We start from the raw sequence: 19,629 nt of genomic DNA on the forward strand, positions 1-19,629 counted from the left end.
GTGTAGGTCTCAGAAGGGTCTGGAGAGGGGAGTCCTGGCCTTGAGGGGAAGCAGAAAGTTAGGTATTTGATGCCTGGAGTGGGCAGGCATATCAGTAAACTCTGCAAGAGGAGGAGCTTTGTTCATGAACTCACATAGTGCAGCACAGGGAATCTGCTAAAAACCAGGTACTGTCCTGGGCACAAGAGACCAGGAGCAGCTGTAGGAGCTGACCTGTGTGAGACTGGCATTTTGTCAAGGAAGGAAGGTGGGAAACTTAGCCAACACGCGTGGGACTAGCATTCTGACAGTGAAGACAGATGGAAAGCTTAGACACAGAGCAGCGGTGAAACAGGGCTGGAGGCCAAGGGACTGGTTGGGGCCTTGGCTGCTGTACTTTAGAGACCAATGCAGGGGTTAGAGAGCTGACTGATGAGAAAGAACCATAGGCTTTCTAGTTAGAACTGCAAATGCATGAGTAGAAATAAAACTGATCAGACCAAAATACCCAAACCAAAGTCAAAGACAAGAGAGTCAAGAGACCCAAACTTCAACAAGCTATAGACAAAAGGAAGCTGTTACACTAGCAGTCCAGGCAGCTAAAGGTGGAGGTATGGAATGCGTGCTGGAAACTGGTGGAGGCAGATCAACACTGGTGGTGGGAATGGCCCCAATTTCACTGTCACTATGAACCTGAAATACAACTGTGAAAGACTTGTAATTCACATTGGTCTCAATAAAAAGTTAAAAAGAAAAAACTGCACATGCAAAATCCCTGTAGCAGGAATGAACTGGGCTTCTTAAAAAGACAAGTTCTGGGCCCGGGGAGATAGCACAGTGGCGTTTGCCTTGCAAGCAGCCGATCCAGACCAAAGGTGGTTGGTTCGAATCCCGGTGTCCCATATGGTCCCCCGTGCCTGCCAGGAGCTATTTCTGAGCAGACAGCCAGGAGTAAGCCCTGAGCAACGCCGGGTGTGGCCCAAAAACCAAAAAAAAAAAAAAAAAAAAAAAAAAAAGACAAGTTCTGTTGCATAAAACAGAGATGCATAGAAAGTGAGGAAGGACAGGGTCATGGGAAGGGACCAGATAATGTCCAGCTTTACAGAGCCAGAGGGAAATTTGGGTTTTAGTTCATGTACTTTGGAGCATTTTTAGCAGGGAGGAACAGATAGGGCTGAATTTGTGACTTTTAAAACTCAGTCCCTCTGGCTACGGAATGGCAAATAGTGTGTGGAGCAAGAATGAATGATAAGAAACCAGTGAGATGGCCTCCCATAGAGCCTAAGCTCTACTCCAAGAGCCGAGCCTCTTGCACAGGGCTATGATCCAGAGCCCACGTAGGAGACACCTCAGGAGGTTAATCACCTCTGCAGCTGCCAGTCTATTCCCTGAGCTGACTCACTGCACCCTTGATCAATCGAGTCTGCCTTTGCCGCTAATTATAATTGCAGCCCATTAATCATCGTGGCCCTGGCTTGGTTTATTTCTAGAGCTTGATTATCTAGGTGTAGTCGTCTGTGATTCTGTGGAGGTGCAGGAGCTCCTGTTAGCAGAATCTTCGATGACCTAGTAACCTTACACGTGGCCTGCAACTGCCTGCACGTAGCACAGGTAGCTGGGCAGAGGCCACTGGGATGTAGCTTACCTGGAGATCCTGGGAAGAACCTAGGGAAGATGTACTGATTTCCTTAGCATAAAGGGATCTAACAGTTTTCACTATGACTTTAGAATGATTCTGCTCAGCATTGCAGCAGAGCTATCCCGAGTCTGTCATACTCATTAAAAGCCCATCATGAGCCCCAACTGTCCTCTCCTGCATTTTTCAGTTGAGTCCTCAAAACTTCATAGGATGACTGTACTGGTCCTGTTTCCCACCTGAGCAAAGATAAGCTGTTTGCTCAAGATTAAAATGCACAACTGCCATTTCTGCCAAGCCAAGCTGAGCCTGTGCTCTTTGTGACAGATCGTTCTAAGGATGGGAAGATAGAGCAGTGAAAAAGAGTTTCTTATAACACTTGTATTTAATAGAAACAGGCCAAAAAATTGGGAGTGGCAGATCAGTTGGGGGCCATGTCCAGTAGTACTTAGAACAAACTCCTGGCTCTCTGCTCAAGGATCACTCCAGGCAGGGTTTGCTTCCTCTTACAGCCTGGTTCTTAGACCTCACAATGTACATGCAGAGACAGATTCTGGGACTCATCCCAGACTCCTGAGCTGCCCTCTCTGAGGCAATCACTCATCAGGTTCCAGAGGATTCCTAAGCTACCCTGTTTGTCCAGAGTGGTGCTTGGAGGTCATTCAGAGGTGGAGAAGGACTGAGGCAAAAGGAGCTGCAGTGTCAGCAGCCAATGATGGGGGATATGGTGGCAGTGTGGCCTGTAGGATGTGCCAGCATGTCTCACTAAGAGGGACTTAGCAGCCATACCCAGCCCACTTTTGGGGGAGCAGGCAGACAGCTGGGCCTGGAGCAGGGCTAGGACACATCCGGCCTGGTGCATGACGACAGACAGACACGAATGCTTCTCATCAGCTTCCATGGCCCATCTGCCTGTACTGTATGGTTTGGGAATGTTATAAATATCCCAGTACCAGATTGTTTCTATGCTTGGTTATAAACGCAGCAATAAAACCTTTGGTTAATAAACACTTTCCACATTTATTTCCTTAAGATGAGAATTATAGAAATGGAAAATTCCCCAAAATGAGATTCCTGAGCAAAAGGAGATGCACTTTAAAATGCACAGAGCATACCATTTCACTTCTGACTCATATTTTTGTAGTGGGTCAATGGGGGAATCAGGCAGTCTTCAAGAGTTATTCCTGGTTCTGCACTCAGGAGACCATATGTGGTATTGGGGACTCATACCATCAGCCTGAATCCCTGCACTGTCCCTTAAGCTACTAGCCCGTTTTGTTTTGTTTTGTTTTGTTTTGGGGCCACACCTGGAAGTGCTCAGGAGTACACACAGTTCAGTGGTTCTGAGGACAGGTCTGCAGGTCAGTACCATGCATGGCTAAGTTGCCCATCTTGTAGAACTAAAGCTTCTTACACATTAAATTTGGTCCTCCATTCCTTGCCCCAGAACCTCTAGGAACCACCCTTCTACCTTCTCTCCATGATTTTGGAAGTGTACATTTCTTTATAGGGGTCATTCTTGCCAGTGCTCTGTGACCATCTGGACCCAGCAATGCTCAGTGGCCACCCGATGCTAGGGATCAAGCACAGACCCTAGCATTTGCCAGGCATGAGTTCCATGACTTCTGAGCCATGCCCTCATCTATACCCAATAGGATCTCACACATGGAAGGCAAGTAAGTGCTCTGCCACTGAGCCAAATCCCCAGTGCACTGTCTCAAAGATTCTAAGACACGTTGTTCAGTTAGCATCCAAAAGCCTTGTACCTCCGCCCTAGCACAAGTTTCAGCACCTCAACAACTGTTGATTTCTGAAAGCTTAGCTTTGCTAATGGTAGCAGGAAATATCATTTTGCTTGTAATGAGGATTTTAAGTCATTGCATAAGATTCTCTGCAGAAAGCTGTGTTTTGGTTTGATAAACCAATTCTTATGGGATGGTGCCTTGGGGGTGTTTTCAGAGTTTGGGTGTTGTCCGTCCCCCTTAGCTTCAGTGAAACTGAGTTTATCCCTCTCTCCCCATGTCATTTATCTCTTTCCAGGGCACTATGACGCACGAGCGCGAGTCCTCATTTGCCATATGACCTCACTCTTCCACCTGCCCCTGGGAGAGCTGGAGCTCCTTGAAGAAACATTCCTGGAGAGCCTGAAGGAAACCAGAGAGGAGGAATCTGAGTAAGAGAATCCCGTGCACCTAGTACAGAGAGAGAAAAGGAGCCCCTATTGGCCATCCCAGGGTGGCCCCGAACCCCTGAGTGACCTCAACATGTCACTTGTCCTCTCTGAGTCTTCTTCCTCATATGCAGGAGGAGGGCATAAATGCAAGATTTTTTTTGGGTTTTTTTTTTTTTTTTTTTTTTTTTGGTTTTTGGGCCACACCCGGCATTGCTCAGGGCTTACTCCTGGCTGTCTGCTCAGAAATAGCTCCTGGCAGGCACGGGGGACCATATGGGACACCGGGATTCGAACCAACCACCTTTGGTCCTGGATCGGCTGCTTGCAAGGCAAATGCCGCTGTGCTATCTCTCTGGGCCCAGGGCCTCTCTCTTACGACTTTCATATTTCCTAGCCCAAGATTCCCATTCCATCTCCATTTCTAGAAACACCCTATTACCAGGCTCAATTTCTTCCTCTGACACTCATGAACTCTTTGACCTTGGGCAGGTTCTTTTCTCGGTCATAGAATCCTTCCAAGTGCACTATTAAGGACTGGAGATACAGTCTAAGAGTTAAGGCACTTGCCTTTTTTTAAGCATCCTAAACCTATTCAAACCCTGATACCACATATGGTTCCTCGAGTATCAACTGGAATAATTAATCTCTGAGCACCAAGCCGGAATGAACCTGTTGCATCACTGGGTCTATCCCCAAAACAACAACCCCCCCCCCCCAATTTGGGAGTTCAGGGACTAGAGAGATAGTACAGCAAGGAAAGGTGCTTGCCCTACATGCAGCCAACCTTGGTTCAAACTCTGACACCCAATAAGGTCTCTCAACCCGGAAGAGTCTGACCCCTTAGCACAGAGTCATGAGTAAGCCCTGTGTACCTCTAGGTATGTCCCCCTCCACACCCTGAGAAATTGAGTTATGTAAAATGGGACTAAGGATGAAGTCCAAGTTTGGTGTCCCAGCACTGCATATTCTCCTAAGTATTACTGGGAGGAATCCCCCAGCACAGAGTCAGGAATACCCCTGAGCCTTACCAGATATAACCCCAAAAACTAAATAAAGTTTTTGGTTTTGTTTTTGGGCCATATTTAGCATGCTGTGTATTCTATATTCACTCCTAGCAAGCTCAGGGGACCATATGGGGATACTGAAGATGGAACCCAGGTCAGCTGCATGCAAGATATAGGCCTACTCTCTGTACTATCTTTCCAGCCATTATTTATTAAATTATTATTTTGCTTGAAAGCAATCGATAAAATGGCATTAAGGTCAACGACCTCTGGCGGTCACTGTGAAAGATGAATGTATACTCGCCCAAGACTGGCACGTAACTCACAGCTGAATCCTTCCCCTCCCTTTGCCTCCTCACCTCTGTGCAGCCTTGCTATCTGTACGGTGAGGAGCAAGCAGAGGGAAATTACCCAGGGAACTTGGCCAGAGCTCAGTTTTTCGCTGAATACTTGACACAGGACCCAATCCCAGAGAGAGCATTTTAGCCCAAACCACAGCCCAACCGCCTGCTCCTGGTTCCAGGCATGTTGCCTCGGTTCTGGTTCTGGGATGAAGAGCTTTTCCCAGAGTGGCCAAGCAGTCCCTCTTCAGCCCAGCTGGGAATTTAGCTCTGAAGCCCAGTTCCAAACTAGAGCTGCCCTCCTGCCAAGGTTCATAGGGCAAAGGCACGGTGAGGTGAGGAAAGGAGGAAACTCGGTCATTCAAAGTGACCTGAAAACACCTGCCTGCCTCTTAGACCTGAGTCGGCAGTGAAGAAACAGCTGGCTGCAGGCCCATTTTCATCATCACAAGGGCTGCCCAGATTCTGTGGAGAGTGGACCTTTATAGCCTCTTGGCCAGGCCTAGAAATGAAGTGACTGCTTAGCTATAACTCAGAACTCTTGCTGTCAGAGAGGGGCATTCCTCCTGGTGGGTATATGTCATATAGAATCAACTCACAGAACATGGAAAACAGCCCAGCTCTGCCACTTACCCTTCATGTAGTATTGAAGTGTGATGTTTGTACTTGGCTGAGCCCAGTCACATCCCCCTCCTGTGGGGCTCACACAGAGGACTCAGTTGATTCCTTTTGTCATTTGCAGAACTGGTCCAGGTGGACTGCCTGTCAATGTTGTAGTTAGTAACTGTGAGCTCTATGCTCAGAAAAAGACTCCATGTGTGTTGTTTTCATTATCATTGTTTAGTTTGGGGGTCACTCCCAGCAACTTAGGGCTTACTCATAGCTCTGAGCTCAGGAATCATTCACTCCTGGGTGCTCGCTCACTTTGGCATATGGCCTGGCTCAAGGAACCATATGGGGTTCTAGGAATCAAACCTGGTCAGCCAGGTCAACAAATGCCCTTCCCACTCTACTCTTGCTCCAGTCCCCATATACGTGTTATTTTTTTTTTCTTTTATTTGGGGGAACATTTACAGGTTCTGGGAGGGTCTTTGACCCAGGGATAAAACTATAGCTTCAGGAGCACTGGTTCTAAATGTTCTGCTGTAGGTTTTTGGTGTGGCTCGGGTACCTCATGTCCCTTTCTGGCTGCAAATGGCACTTTATTCACTTTCACTCAGTGGAGGATTAGGTTTTGCTAAAGGATCAGGTTTTGTGTTTCTGTAAGGTGAGCTTATCTCTCAGCACCTCGAGGTGACTTGCAGAGGGGAGCTGCTCTTTTGTTGTCCGGTCCACTTGGAACCCTGAGGCCAGCCAGGCTCTCTTGCTCTTGTTTTGTACCTCTCCAGCTCCATACCTCAATGTCTTTGTCTCGAATACAAAGGTCATGGTGGTCTCCACCTGGGCTAATTAAGAGACCAAAGTTATGTGCATCAAAAGTCCAAATCAGGGACAGGAGAGATGCACAGTGGTAGGGCATTTGCCTTGGTGGTTCAAATTCCGGCATCCCATATGGTCCCCCGTGCCTGCCAGGAGCAATTTTTGAGCACAGAGCCAGGAGTAACCCTGAGCACTGCCGGGTGTGACAAAAATATAAAAAATAAAAAAAAGTCCAGATCAGCAGGAGCTGAAGTGATAACAGCGGATAGACCAACCCAATTTTGATCCTCAAGTACCATTTATGGTTCCCCAAGCACCACTAAAAGGAATTCCTGAGTGGGGATCCAGGAATGAGTCCTGAGCACCACTAGGGTGAGACAAAAACTTAAAAAAATAAAATAAAAAAAACAGGACATGGGCTGGAGCAATAGCATAACAGGAAGGACGTTTGCCTTGAACGCAGCCAACCTGGGTTCACTTTCCAGTATCTCATATGATGCCCCCAAGCTTACCAGGAGTAATTTCTGAGTGCAGAGCCAGAAGTAATCCCTGAGCACTGCTGGGTGTAGCCCCAAATTTAAAAAAGAATAAAGCCCAGGGCCGCACCTGACATGATGGGTCTTGAGTCTCCATAGACCTTTGAGAAGGCACTGTTGGATGTTGGTCGGACACCCCTCTGGAGAGCATTAGTGAAAACAGGTGTGAGACATAGCTCACTTGTGCTCACTCTCCAGATGGTTTTGCAGATAAAGACAGTGTCAGAGGGCAGGCATAGACAGTCAAGGTCGCAGCATGTTAACCCCATGCCATTTAAGCCTACTAGGTGCGGAGGCATGTTTCACAAAAATCATAAAGATAGTAAGTACCGTATTTTTCATACCACAAGACGCACTTTTCCCCCCAAAAGATGCATCTTATGGAGTGAGTGCCGCCTGGAGCTGAAGCCTGAGTGTGGGGGAGGAGAGCATCTAAAAACTATGTGTGTCTTATGGGCAGGTGTGTCTTATAGAGTGAAAAATATGGTACTTCATGAGACATTTCTGAGCTTTTGCTAGAAAAGTGGCTCCCAGAGATAAGCTCACCCCCTATCAGCTGGAGCCGGTAGTTCAAAAGAAGAGGTGTCAGGAGAGTGAACACCTTCTAGCAGGAGATTGGATGGTAGCGAGGGAAGTTGGCTGTGGGCCCACGAGATGGGCAGCGTGGGGAGTGTAGAGACAGGCAGCTGCTCATCACTAGGAAATGTACGGCCTAAGCCTTCTCTCTGGCTTCCTCCAATGTCTGCACAAGACCCTCATGCAACACCAGCTTCAAGTCTGGAGCATGGACGGATGGGTGGGGTAGAGGGGCCATTGCAGCCAGAACAAAGCAATCCTGGTTACTTGTCAAGGTAATTTGTGAAGATAATAGGAGAACCTGTTCCTCTGGTGGTCTTCAAATCCTGACTTCCAAATATGGAGAGCCTTGTCCCTGGAACATAGAGCTGCCATCTCTTCCTGTGTGTTTGATGTTTAAATTCACACTATTGGAGTAATTGCAGGAGTAAAATGCTGTGATAATTGGTGATGATTGGGAAAGCTATTCAGTTGATGTACAAAACAGTTATTAAGAGTGTTCAAGTACTTAAATTGAGAAATGAATTGGCAGTTCAGGTAAACTTAAGAGTGTGTTAGCTTTAAAAAACCACTGGGAAATATTATCTGAGTTTTAAATATTTAAATAATAATGTTTTAAAATAATAATAATAACAATAATAATAATAATAATACAGGGGCTTGAGAAATAGTATAGCATGTAAGGCATTTATTTGCCTTGCATGCGGCCAACCAGGGTTAGATCAATAGGATCCCCTGAGCACCTCTAGGAATGATCCCTGAGTCCAGAGTCAGAAGTAACAAAAATCTCCATCTTTTTAGCGTGCCCTGAATGATGAGACTAGTGAGAGCCAAAGTATATCCCCAATCCATTTGGGAGAAAATTATCAGACTAATGAAATGCTAACAGCCACAGACATTGCCACTCATGCCAGTTTGTTTCTGAGCTAATCATCTCACTTAGTTGCCCTGGCAGTTTCCATTCTCACTTGTGGGGTGTGGGAAGCTCAGATGGGATAAGGTAATAGTTGCTTAGTCACAGACTCTGAGTGGCGCTGTCCATCTGGGTAGCCTGAGTTTGGCCGCAGTTGCTAGTGACAGCAAACCTGAATGACTTTATCCCTGCCCAGAGGAGATGCAGCAGTGTCCTGCTGTATGGGCATCACTGAGCCAACTGACATTAATGTGCTCTCTTGGTGCTGGGTCCCAGCTTGTCTGAGAAACCATCTCTGAAAGTGCTGCTGTATAGCAGGGGCAGAGCACAAGGTCAGGGATCTGCATTCACTTTATTTACTTTGGTCTTAGAGCCATACCCAAAGGTGCTCAAGGACTGAGCAGATCCATCTCCCAGCTCCATCCTTGAGGTAATGGTCACTCTCGGCAATGCTCAGGATAATGATGTATTGCTGGGATTGAAACCAGGTCTCCTCGTGCAAAGCTGCATTCACTGAACCCATTAAAGATTCTCTTTCTCTCTCTATTTCTCTCTCCCTTCTCCACTCTTCTCTCTTTTGTATCCTTTCCTTCTGTCTTCTTTTTTCTCTCCCCTCTTCTCTCTTCTCGTTCTTCTCTCTCCCCTCTTCTCCTCTTTCTTCTCTTTTCTTTATCTCTCACAAACTTCTTTTTTTTCCTTAAATAATATATTTATTTAAGCACCATGATTACAGACATGTTTGTATTTGGATTTTAGTCATAAAAAGAACACCCCCCTTCACCAGTGTAACATTCCCACCACCAGTGCTCCCCATTTCCCTCCTCCCCCAATGCCTGCCTGTCTTCAAGACAGGCGTTCTATTTCTCTCACTCACTACCATTGACATGATAGTTGTTAGTGTATTTATTTCTCTAACTGAACTCACCACTCTTTGTGGTGAGCTTCATATCGAGAGTCAGTCCTTCCAGCCCTCGTCTCTATTGTCTCTGGGCATTATTACAATAATGTCTTATTTTTCTTAAGGCCCATAGATGAGTGAGACTATTCTGTGACTCTCTCTTCCTCTGACTTATTTCACTCAGCATAATAGTTTCCATGTCTATCATGAATAGGAAAATGTCATGACTTCATCTCTCCTGACGGCTGCATAATATTCTATTGTGAATATGTACCACAATTTTTTTATTCATTCATCTGTTGAAGGGCATCTTGGTTATTTCCAGAGTCTGGCCATTGTAAATAGTGTTGCAATAAATATAGGTGTGAGGAAGGGATGTTTGCATTGTATTTTTGAGTTCCTAGGGTATATCCATGGGAGTGATATAGCTGGATCAAATGGGAGATCAATTTCCAGTTTTTTGAGGAATCTTCATATTGTTTCAATAAGGTTTGGATTAGATGACATTCCACCAGCAGTTAATAGAGTTCCTTTCTTCCCACATCCCCGCCAGCACTGATTGTTCTTATTCATTGTGATGTGTACCAGTCTTTGTGGTATGAGATGGTACTCATTGTTGTTTTGATTTGCACCCCCCAAATGATAGGGAGGGAGGAGGGAAGAAGGGAGCGAGGGAGAGAGGAAGGAAGGAAAGGAAGGGAAGGAAGGAAGGAAGGAAGGAAGGAAGGAAGGAAGGAAGGAAGGAAGGAAGGAAGGAAGGAAGGAAGGAAGGAAGGAAGGAAGGAAGGAAGGAAGGAAGGAAAGGAAGGGAAGGAAAGAAAGGAGGGAAGGAAAGGAAGGGAAGGAAAGAAAGGAGGGGAGGAAGGAAGGGAAGGAGGGAAGGAAGGAAAGGAAGGAAGGAAGGGAAGGAAGGAAGGAAGGAAAGGAAGGAAGGAAGGAGAGGAAGGAAGGAAGGAAGGAAGGAAGGAAGGAAGGAAGGAAGGAAGGAAGGAAAGGAAGGAGGGGAAGGAAAGGAAGGAAGGGAGGGAGGGAGGAAAGAAGGGAAGGAAAGGAAGGAAGGAAGGGAAGGAAAGAAGGGAAGGAAGGGAAGGAAGGGAAGGAAAGGAAGGACGGAAGGGAAGGAAGGAAGGAAAGAAGGGAAGGAAAGGAAGGAAGGGAAGGAAAGGAAGGAAAGAAGGGAAGGAAGGGAAGGAAAGGAAGGAAGGAAGGGAAGGAAAGGAAGGAAGGAAGGGAAGGAAGGAAGGAAAGAAGGGAAGGAAAGGAAGGAAGGAAGAAAAGGAAGGAAGGGAAGGAAGGAAGGAAGGAAGGAAGGAAGGAAAGGAAGGAAGGAAGGGAAGGAAGGAAGAAAAGGAAGGGAAGGAAGGAAGAAAGGAAGGAAAGAAAGGAAGGAAGGAAGGAAGGAAAGGAAGGAAGGAAGGAAGGAAGGAAGGAAAGGAAGGAAGGAAGGAAGGAAGGAAGGAAGGAAGGAAGGAAGGAAGGAAGGAAGGAAGGAAGGAAGGAAGGAAGGAAGGAAGGAAGGAAGGAAGGTAGGTCTTTCCTCTGGCCTTGGTGGCCTGTTGGCTGGGGGGATGAAGAAGGAAAGGATTCAACCTTTACTGCCCCTGTGCTGACACCCCCCAACCCCCATAACCCATGCACTCATCTGTATCATAGGGATAAGAATAAAGCTGCTTCCAGAGATTAGCCACAGGCTGTTCTCAGTAAATATTAACCTTTCTCCCTCATTATCATCATTCTCTGTTATCACTCCAGAGTCGTCCAAACTCCAGGTTCAGAGTTCCTGCACCTAAGTGACCCCATTCAACTGCCCGTCTTGCCCCCAGCTCCCTCAGAGCACAGGGGTGGGGTGGGGGCTGAATGTCTAACAGGAAAAAAAAAGAGAAATGAACATTCTTGGGGCCTGTGAGTGCTCAAGAGGGCTGTTCCCAGCACTCAGCACATCCCTGCTCAAGCTCAGTGCTGCCTCTGTTCTCAGCTTTACAGGGTCTGAGCCCTGGCTGGGCTTTCAAAAGTCCCAGGTGGAGGTGGGATGGGATGGCCGGGGAGGGGCTGGGCTGGCCTGGTACTTGTTCTGAGTCCATCTTTTTGCAGAGAGTCCTTTATGCTGCTTTTGCTATTACTACTATTTTTTTGTCTTTTCATTATTCAAATTGCACCCCCATTAGGATGGATCCTCTGGGTAAGTAGGAACTGCCACCCTCCACCCATTGTTTCTGGCTGGGTATTAGGAGATTTTCAGCTTTTGAAAATTATTGCTGGACCCATTATATCATCAGGGCCTCACCTTGCATGGCGAGGTGGTTGCGTATCTTTGTTCCAGTGTGGAGGGTTGGTCTGTCAGGGATTTCTTGTGGGGTCTGAGGTATGGCCAGCTGTCTTGAGCAAAACCTCTTCTCCCCCAGGGCGGCCGAGGCATCCCGGAAGAAGAAAGAAAACCGCAGGAAGTGGAAGCGCTACCTCCTAATAGGCCTGGCGACTGTTGGGGGTGGCACCGTGATTGGTAGGAGTCAGGCAAAGAGGGGAGGGTGGGGAGGAAAGAGGACCCCTACCCCAGCAGGCGGCCATCTATTAGAATCACCAGCCATATTTAATTATGAAGCTGATTCAAAGGGCTGGAGTATAGGCTTTGCAAGTTGAGAGCCTTGGGTTCCATTCCTACTACCTCATGGTTCCCTAAGCACCACTGGACCAGACCCTCACCGAAAAAGTAACGGAATACTATGCTAGCAGATGAGAAGAACCCAGCCACTATCACCTCTTCCCCTTCCTTTGAACCCACCATGGACTGCTCTCCTTGCAGGCGTGACGGGGGGCCTGGCTGCCCCTCTCGTTGCCGCCGGAGCTGCAACCATCATTGGTAGTGCTGGAGCAGCAGCCCTGGGGTCAGTGGCCGGCATAGCTGTGATGACCTCACTCTTTGGTGCTGCGGGAGCTGGCTTGACAGGTAAGAGGCAAAAGAGCAGGTGGGATTTTCATCCAGGCTCAGATTTTAAGGGGCACACCAAGATTTTTAGCTCATGGGAAATAGAAGAAAAAGAGTGATATAGGTTTCCAGGGTCCAGACCAGCATGCCAGAGCTGGCAAGAGAATTCACCCTGCTGGGAGGGACTGTCACTTGACATGAGTGGCAGAAGGGCTTGTTTGAGAACTTGGATCTTGTGGGCACCCCCTGAGAAAATCAATGGGAGCGGTTTGTGACCATCCAAGATGTTCCCAGGCAGACACTTGGGTTGACTCACTAAAGAAAGCACCTGAAGGGCTGGAGAGATAGTATAAGGGGTAACGTGTTTGCTGAGTTCGATCCCCGAGACCCTCTATAATCCCCTGAATTCCACTAGCAGTAACCCCTGAGCACCGAGTCAAGATAAGCCCTAGATACAGCTGAGTGTGGTTTCCCTGACCCTACCCCACAAAAAAAGCAACTGGCAAGCTGGGGAGAGAGCTCAAAGGGTAGAGCATACATTTGCATGCAGAAGCCTATGTTCAGTTCTTGGTACCAACAGGCTCTCAAGCAATCCCCAAGCAAAGCCAGGTGTAGACCCTAAGCACTGCCAGCTGTAGCATCAAACCCAAAAGAATAAATAGTTTAGCATTATTTTTGAGGGTGAGATAGATAGTACAGCAGTTAATGGACTTGTCTTGCATGTGGCTGACTTGGTTGGATTTCATCCCTGGTGTCACAAATGCTCCACCAAACCCAGTCACAAGTGATTCCTGAGCACAGAACCAGGAGTAACTCCCGAGCACAGAACTAGAAGTAATCCCTGAGTACTGCCAAGCATGGCCCTTTTTTTTTTTTAAAAAATCATAAAACGGGCCCAAGTAGTGGTGCAAGCGGTAGGGCATTTGCCTTGCATGTGCTGACCTAGGACAGACTGTGGTTTGATCCCCCAGCGTCCCATATGGTCCCCCAAGCCAGGAGCGATTTTTGAGCGCATAGCCAGGAGTAACTCCTGAGCGTCACTGGGTATGGCCCAAAAAGCAAAAATAAATAAATAAATAAATAAATAAATAAATATAAAATAAAATAAAACACAAAAATCACAAAACATAAAGAATATTTTATGTACTTATCAACCAGGGTGTAACTTTGTGGTTGGGCACATGCCTTGAATGTGCCACACCCTGGATTCAGTCCTGTTTACTACAGGCTCTGGACCCAGCACCATCAGGCACCACAGCACCACCCTCAGACAATTGAAGGAAAAGAAAGGCGCTAGAAAGCTAACACTTTGGGTAAAGCATTTATCTCTCATGAAGCCAGCCCAATTTCAATCCCCAGCATCCCCGAGGGTCCCCCAGTAGCGATCCTGAGTGCAAAGCCAGGAATAAGCTCTGAACATTGCTGAGTGTGGCTCAAAAGCAAACAAAATGCCAAAGTGAGAAGTGTTTGCCGGGGGCAGGATTCACATTGTATTGCCAGAGCCAAGAGACTAACTACCTGGCTGACCTTCCTGGATCCCAGTCACGCCTGTTCTTGTCTTGGCTCTGGATCTTTAGGGTACAAAATGAAGAAGCGGGTCGGAGCCATCGAAGAGTTCACATTTCTGCCTCTGTCGGAGGGCAGGCAGCTGCACATCACCATTGCCATCACCGGTTGGCTGGCATCAGGGAAATACCGTAAGGGCCAAGGCTGGGCTGAGAATGTGGCATGTGGGGAGTTGGTCGGTCATGGGCTGCTACTGAGGGCCAGATGCTGGCCTGAAATCACCCAGTGTCCAGTGGATATGTCAGGGAGATGCATTTTGTAGAGGAAGAATGTGAGGTTCAGAAAAATTTGATGATTTGATCCCACATCCAAAGAGTAGGGACTATCTTGCATGTGACCAAACTGGGTTTGATTCCCGCATCCATCCTCTGAGCACAATCAGGAGTAATCTCTGAGTGTAGAGCCTGGAGTAAGTCCCAAGCATGCCAGGTGTCACCCAAAAAACTAAACTAAACTAAAATGTGTAAAGCATTCAAGGAGGTATGAAAGTGGTAGCACAGCAGTAGGACATTTGCCTTGCATATAGCCAATCTGGGTTCGATCCCTGGCATCCCATATGGTCCCGTGGGCCTGCCAGGAGCAACTTCTGAGTGCAGAGCCAGGAGTAACCCCTGAGCACTGCCGGGTGTGCCCCCCCCCCAAAATGCATTCAGGAAAAATGAGCAAAGTGCTCTGATCTGTCACAGGAGGAGAAGGCTTCCTCTTGAAAGAGATCATTGAACCAGAAGGCCCCAGACAGGCAAAAGTCAAAAAGCCACATAACTACTAATAGAATTGCAATGGGGATGGGGTGGAGAAAGCAGATCAGGGGTCCCCATATCTTCCCAAGGCCCCTGAATTACTGAAGGATGAAACAGCATTTGACATGAGCCGTAGTTGCTATCCTTCATTGTTACAGCTGCTCTGTCAGGGTGCAGATATTCATATACCCATTATTCAGATGAGCAGATGGGACTTGGAGTGGCATAGTGATATGTCCAGGACACCCAGACACCTATAGAATACAACCTGTGATTCTAGCCACAGCCAGTACTGGGCTTCCTGCTTCCTATGTCTGCTTCCTCTGCTCTGATGCTGAGATTCACTATGGTGGTGGTGGTGATGGTGGGCCCTCAGTTACTGCCTATCTAGGAGAGACCTCTCTTACCTGTGTTCTCCCCTAGGCACTTTCAGTGCCCCATGGGCCGCACTGGCTTGCAGCCGTGAGCAATACTGCCTGGCCTGGGAAGCCAAGTATCTGATGGAGCTTGGCAATGCCCTGGAGACCATCCTCAGTGGCCTTGCCAACATGGTGGCGCAGGAGGCTCTCAAGTACACAGTGCTATCCGGTAAGCTTCCCCTACCCACCACAGCAGTGGGCCCCACTCCCAGCCCTTTCAGGTCCCTCTGTGGGTTCCTGAGGCCCTAATAAACCAAGCACACTGCTGAGCTGAGGAATAGGCAGAATTCAAGCTGCCTTCTGGTGTGTGAGAAGTTGATGGTCCTTGTGAGAAGAGTGAACAGCCTGTCACATTATCATAGAATACCTCTGTTAGCTAAGGCTACTTAACAAGCCACTTCTCAAAAAACAGTGTTTTCAAGTGACCATCCATCTCATGATAGGATGATCAGGGGGCTTCCTTTGGTAATTTTAACTGGGCTTGCTTAGGCCTGGGTGGGCTGTGGACCAACCGGATGTTCCTAGATTTGCATGATCCTTATCTGGGGCCACCAGCTCTGCCCCTTTGGTCTCTTCTGATCCTGTGACCAGCAAACTAACCATCCCAGCACACCCATAACAGTCGAAGGGCCTGCCCTTAAGCCAGTGCCTTCTGAGCCTCTCAGCTACTCAAATCTTTACTGGTCAAATTCATTCATGTGACTGGCCTTGGCAAGGAGAGCAGCAACTGAGAAGATCTGTGTAGTTTTAAGGCAAAGTAATAGTTCAGGGAAGTATGGGAAGAGGGGCCCGTCCTGGGAATCTTACACATATGACACAGAAGGGATCTAGTCCATGTAGCAGAAAACCGAAAGCTTCGGTTTTCATCTTTAGCAATTGAACCCACACTTAGGAAGTGTCCAGTTCAAAGTAGAGATACATGTCAAGCTTCCACTTGGGCTTCCCTTCCCTTCCTCAGCCTTCTCAGCATGGACTTCCCATTTCTGCAGGCATTGTGGCTGCCCTCACCTGGCCAGCCTCACTCCTTACCGTTGCCAATGTCATCGACAACCCCTGGGGGGTGTGTCTCCACCGCTCAGCAGAAGTTGGCAAGCACCTGGCCCACATCCTGCTCTCCCGCCAGCAGGTACTGGGAATGGGGCTTGGAGTGTGTGTGGAAGTGCAGAGGGGAAACACACAATCCCCATGCCTTCTTCCTAGAAAGAAACAATGAGTGGAGGCCTGACAAGGGTCTGAGATATAATGCAATGAACCTTCTAGGGGCTGCTGGTAGGCATAGGGGGAATCAGTCCCACAGCAGCACATGCCCTTGCATAAATGAGGGACTGCTGCAGACATGAATTGGAGGCAAGAATAGGGCCCATGTCAGGCATGAAGCCCAAGCCAGTGAAAAGAAGAAGGGGCCACACTTCATAGCAAAATGTCCTGCCACTGCCTGGGTCTGTTCCCAACAACTGTGACCTTTCTCCTCCAGGGAAGGCGGCCTGTCACCCTGATTGGTTTCAGTCTGGGAGCCAGAGTCATCTACTTCTGTCTGCAGGAAATGGCACAGGAGAAAGGTGAGTCCAGCTGCCTACCACAGATGCAAAGCCTTCCCCCACTCCCTCCCAGAGTTCTGGTTCTTGATGCCTCGAAATCCAAGTTGAGTGGGAAGGAAGGAACTAGAGAATTTGGAAACTGGTGGCCCCTTAAGGCTCGTTTATTATCCTTACTTCCTGCTCCTGCCAACTCCCACTGCCCTTGGTTGATACTTGTTTTTTCTTTTCCTTTTTTTTAAATTTAAACACCATGGTTACAAAGTTGTTCATATTACAGTTTTGTTTTACAGATTAAGTTGTTCATAGTTGAGTTACAGTCAAACAGTATATAATAACCTTCACCAGTGGGCATTTTCTGCCAACAACATCAATGGTTTCCCTCCCCTCCACCTGCTTCTGGGGCAGGCATTTTACTTCAATCTCTCTCTCTCTCTCACTCACTCTCCTCTCTCTCAAGCATGCAGTTTATCTCGTCTAAGGACAATGATGTGGGATTTAGACTCACCCACTTCTAGGAGGATCTCATTTCGGGGTCCTTAACTCAATGTCAGTTGCACAATCTGTGCTTGCTTTGGGCAGTGCAGGAGATGCCAGTTGGACAGTCCAGCTCTGGGAGGGCACGTGCAGCTACTACTGCTCTTCCTGGCTCCTCTGTGCCTGGAGCTGCCCCTGATCTCTTTCTGCCTCAGCCACTCTCAGCCAGCTCCTGACAATTTTATAAGTGAGCAAATAAAAACCTCTCTCCACCATTGCATCCAAGGCTGCTACCTTTCCCCTCATCATTCCAGCATCTCCCAGAAGGGGCGTTAGTGGTGTATCACCAATTTGGGGATACTTAGTTCTATATCAGGGCTTCTTAGATGCTCAGAGTTTACTCTTAACGGGGCTCAACCTGGCTGGATCAGTTGCATGCAAAGCAAGCACCATATCCACTGTCGTAAGGCTCTGGCCCACACCCAAGAAATTCTTACTTGATCTCATATATATATATATATATGCATATCAAGTTATTAGCTAGATCAAACATTTACTGATAACTCATAAGGAAACTGGTTCTAAAACAAAATGTGTCCAAGTTATCCAACTTCATATGGGGTTGTGATCCATGGCTTATGATGTCTGGATCAAGTGAAAGTACCCCCTCTGCCTCTCTGTGTAGACACATACACTGCCACACTCCCCTCATTCCCCTCACATGCTGACCCATTTCCAGACAGACCATGATCTCTCTTTCCTTTTTCCTCTCTTTTTCTTTTTTCTTGTGTGTGTGTGGTTTTTGGGTCACACCCGGCAGTGCTCAGGGGTTATTCCTGGCTCCAGGCTCAGAAATTGCTCCTGGCAGGCACGGGGGACCATATGGGACGCCGGGATTAGAACCGATGACCTCCTGCATGAAAGGCAAACGCCTTACCTCCATGCTATCTCTCCGGCCCCTTTTTCCTCTCTTTTCTAGCTTACATCGTAAGGTCTAAATCAGTGGTCTTTAAACTACAGCCCGTGGGCCACATGTTGTATTTGTTTCAATTTTGTTTCTTCACTTCAAAATAAGATATATGCAGTGTGCATACCACTTTGTTCATAGTTTTTGTTTTTACTAGAATTTGGCTCTCCAATGGTCTAAGGGACAGTGAACTGGCCCCATTTAAAAAATTGTAGTGGCGGCAGCTGTGGTCATGGTGGTACTAATAGTATTGCTGGTGATAATGAAAGTTATTGTAGTAATGATAGCCACACACACACTCCAGGACATAGTCTGCATTTCCACAGACTGGCCACAGTTCCAAAATCTCCCCCCCCCCCCCAATCATCCATATGGGGTGGGTAAAATGGTTTGTTTGTTTGTTTGCTTATGGGCTACACCCAGCTATGCTCAGTGGTTACTCCTGGCTATGCGCTCAGAAATCGCTTCTGGCGATGGAATGCCCGGTATCGAACCCGTGTGGCCCTACCACTGTGCTACCACTTCGGCCCAGGAGTGAGTAAAATTATTGCACCCACTTTACAGTTGTGTGAACTAAAGCTCAGAGCTTTATAACTTGCCACATGACTAACAAGGGACAAAGTAGTCCTGTCTCAGCCTGGCCTAGTTCTCTAGTCACTGTACCTACTTCCCTGGTATCCTTGCCAGCACTGGCCTTATTATTGAGACAATCTGGGTCCTTTACCAATCCTTCTGACCCAGTCATTAATAATTGTTACCTAAAAATACTCATCAAAGCTACCTGGGCAGTTCTTTCCTCCAAGATTATATTTATACCAGTTACCACTGCATTAGCAACAACTCTCAGGGAAGCCCTGGCTAGTAACAACTGGTCTAGTGTGAAAGGGACAGAGCTTCTGTCCCAGTGCTCTATTGTGATATAGCATCATGGCTGGCAAATACTATGCTGGTAGTGTAGGACAGATGTGCCCAGAAAAAGCAGCAATTTCTACTTTGAGTCAGAGGAAGTGACTTGCACATCAGCATCACATGGGTCCCGAAGTTCCTCATGGGCACCGCAGTCAATGGTATCTTTTGCATTCAGTGGGCAAATTCATTGTGTCCAGGGCTATCAAAGCTGACAGATAGCAAGAGCCCAGTGGTTCTTACTGAGCACTTACAATATTCTGGGAGCTGCCTTCTCCATGAGGAGTACATGGTAGTAGAGCGCCCCTCACCTACAGAGATGGCATGGACCTTGGATGTACTGGAGTTAACTGAAAGTTAGCTTCCTACAAAGGGTGAAGGGCCATAGTTACCAGACCTTCTGCCACCTCCCTCCCTCTCCATCAATGGCCCTTCCAAGGTCTGGCCTCCAGTTACCAGAGAGGCATCTTCACATCTCCAGCTGGCCATGCCCTTGAGTGAATTATTCACCCTTTGCCGGGAGCTGCTGTTCCATGTCTAATTCACTCCAAGCTCTGCATCTGGTTTCAGGCAGCCCTGCTTGTTTAACACCAGATGAATCTGCACATGGAGGGATCCCCC

General features: G+C 47.6%; 1 protein-coding gene across 1 annotated transcript in view; it reads left to right on the forward strand.

Moving 5' to 3' along the window:
- The window catches only part of TMCO4 (transmembrane and coiled-coil domains 4), a 77,179-nt gene that overhangs the window by 32,398 nt on the left and 25,152 nt on the right, over positions 1–19,629 (forward strand). The window contains exons 7-13 of the mRNA XM_049772163.1: positions 3,656–3,788; positions 11,878–11,975; positions 12,276–12,419; positions 13,976–14,095; positions 15,128–15,292; positions 16,113–16,249; positions 16,598–16,682. Of these exons, the coding sequence (XP_049628120.1) occupies positions 3,656–3,788; positions 11,878–11,975; positions 12,276–12,419; positions 13,976–14,095; positions 15,128–15,292; positions 16,113–16,249; positions 16,598–16,682 (882 nt within the window). The remainder of the gene's footprint in view (positions 1–3,655; positions 3,789–11,877; positions 11,976–12,275; positions 12,420–13,975; positions 14,096–15,127; positions 15,293–16,112; positions 16,250–16,597; positions 16,683–19,629) is intronic.

The sequence above is a fragment of the Suncus etruscus genome, chromosome 4 (genome assembly GCF_024139225.1).
Source record: "Suncus etruscus isolate mSunEtr1 chromosome 4, mSunEtr1.pri.cur, whole genome shotgun sequence".
Lineage (NCBI taxonomy): Eukaryota > Metazoa > Chordata > Mammalia > Eulipotyphla > Soricidae > Suncus > Suncus etruscus.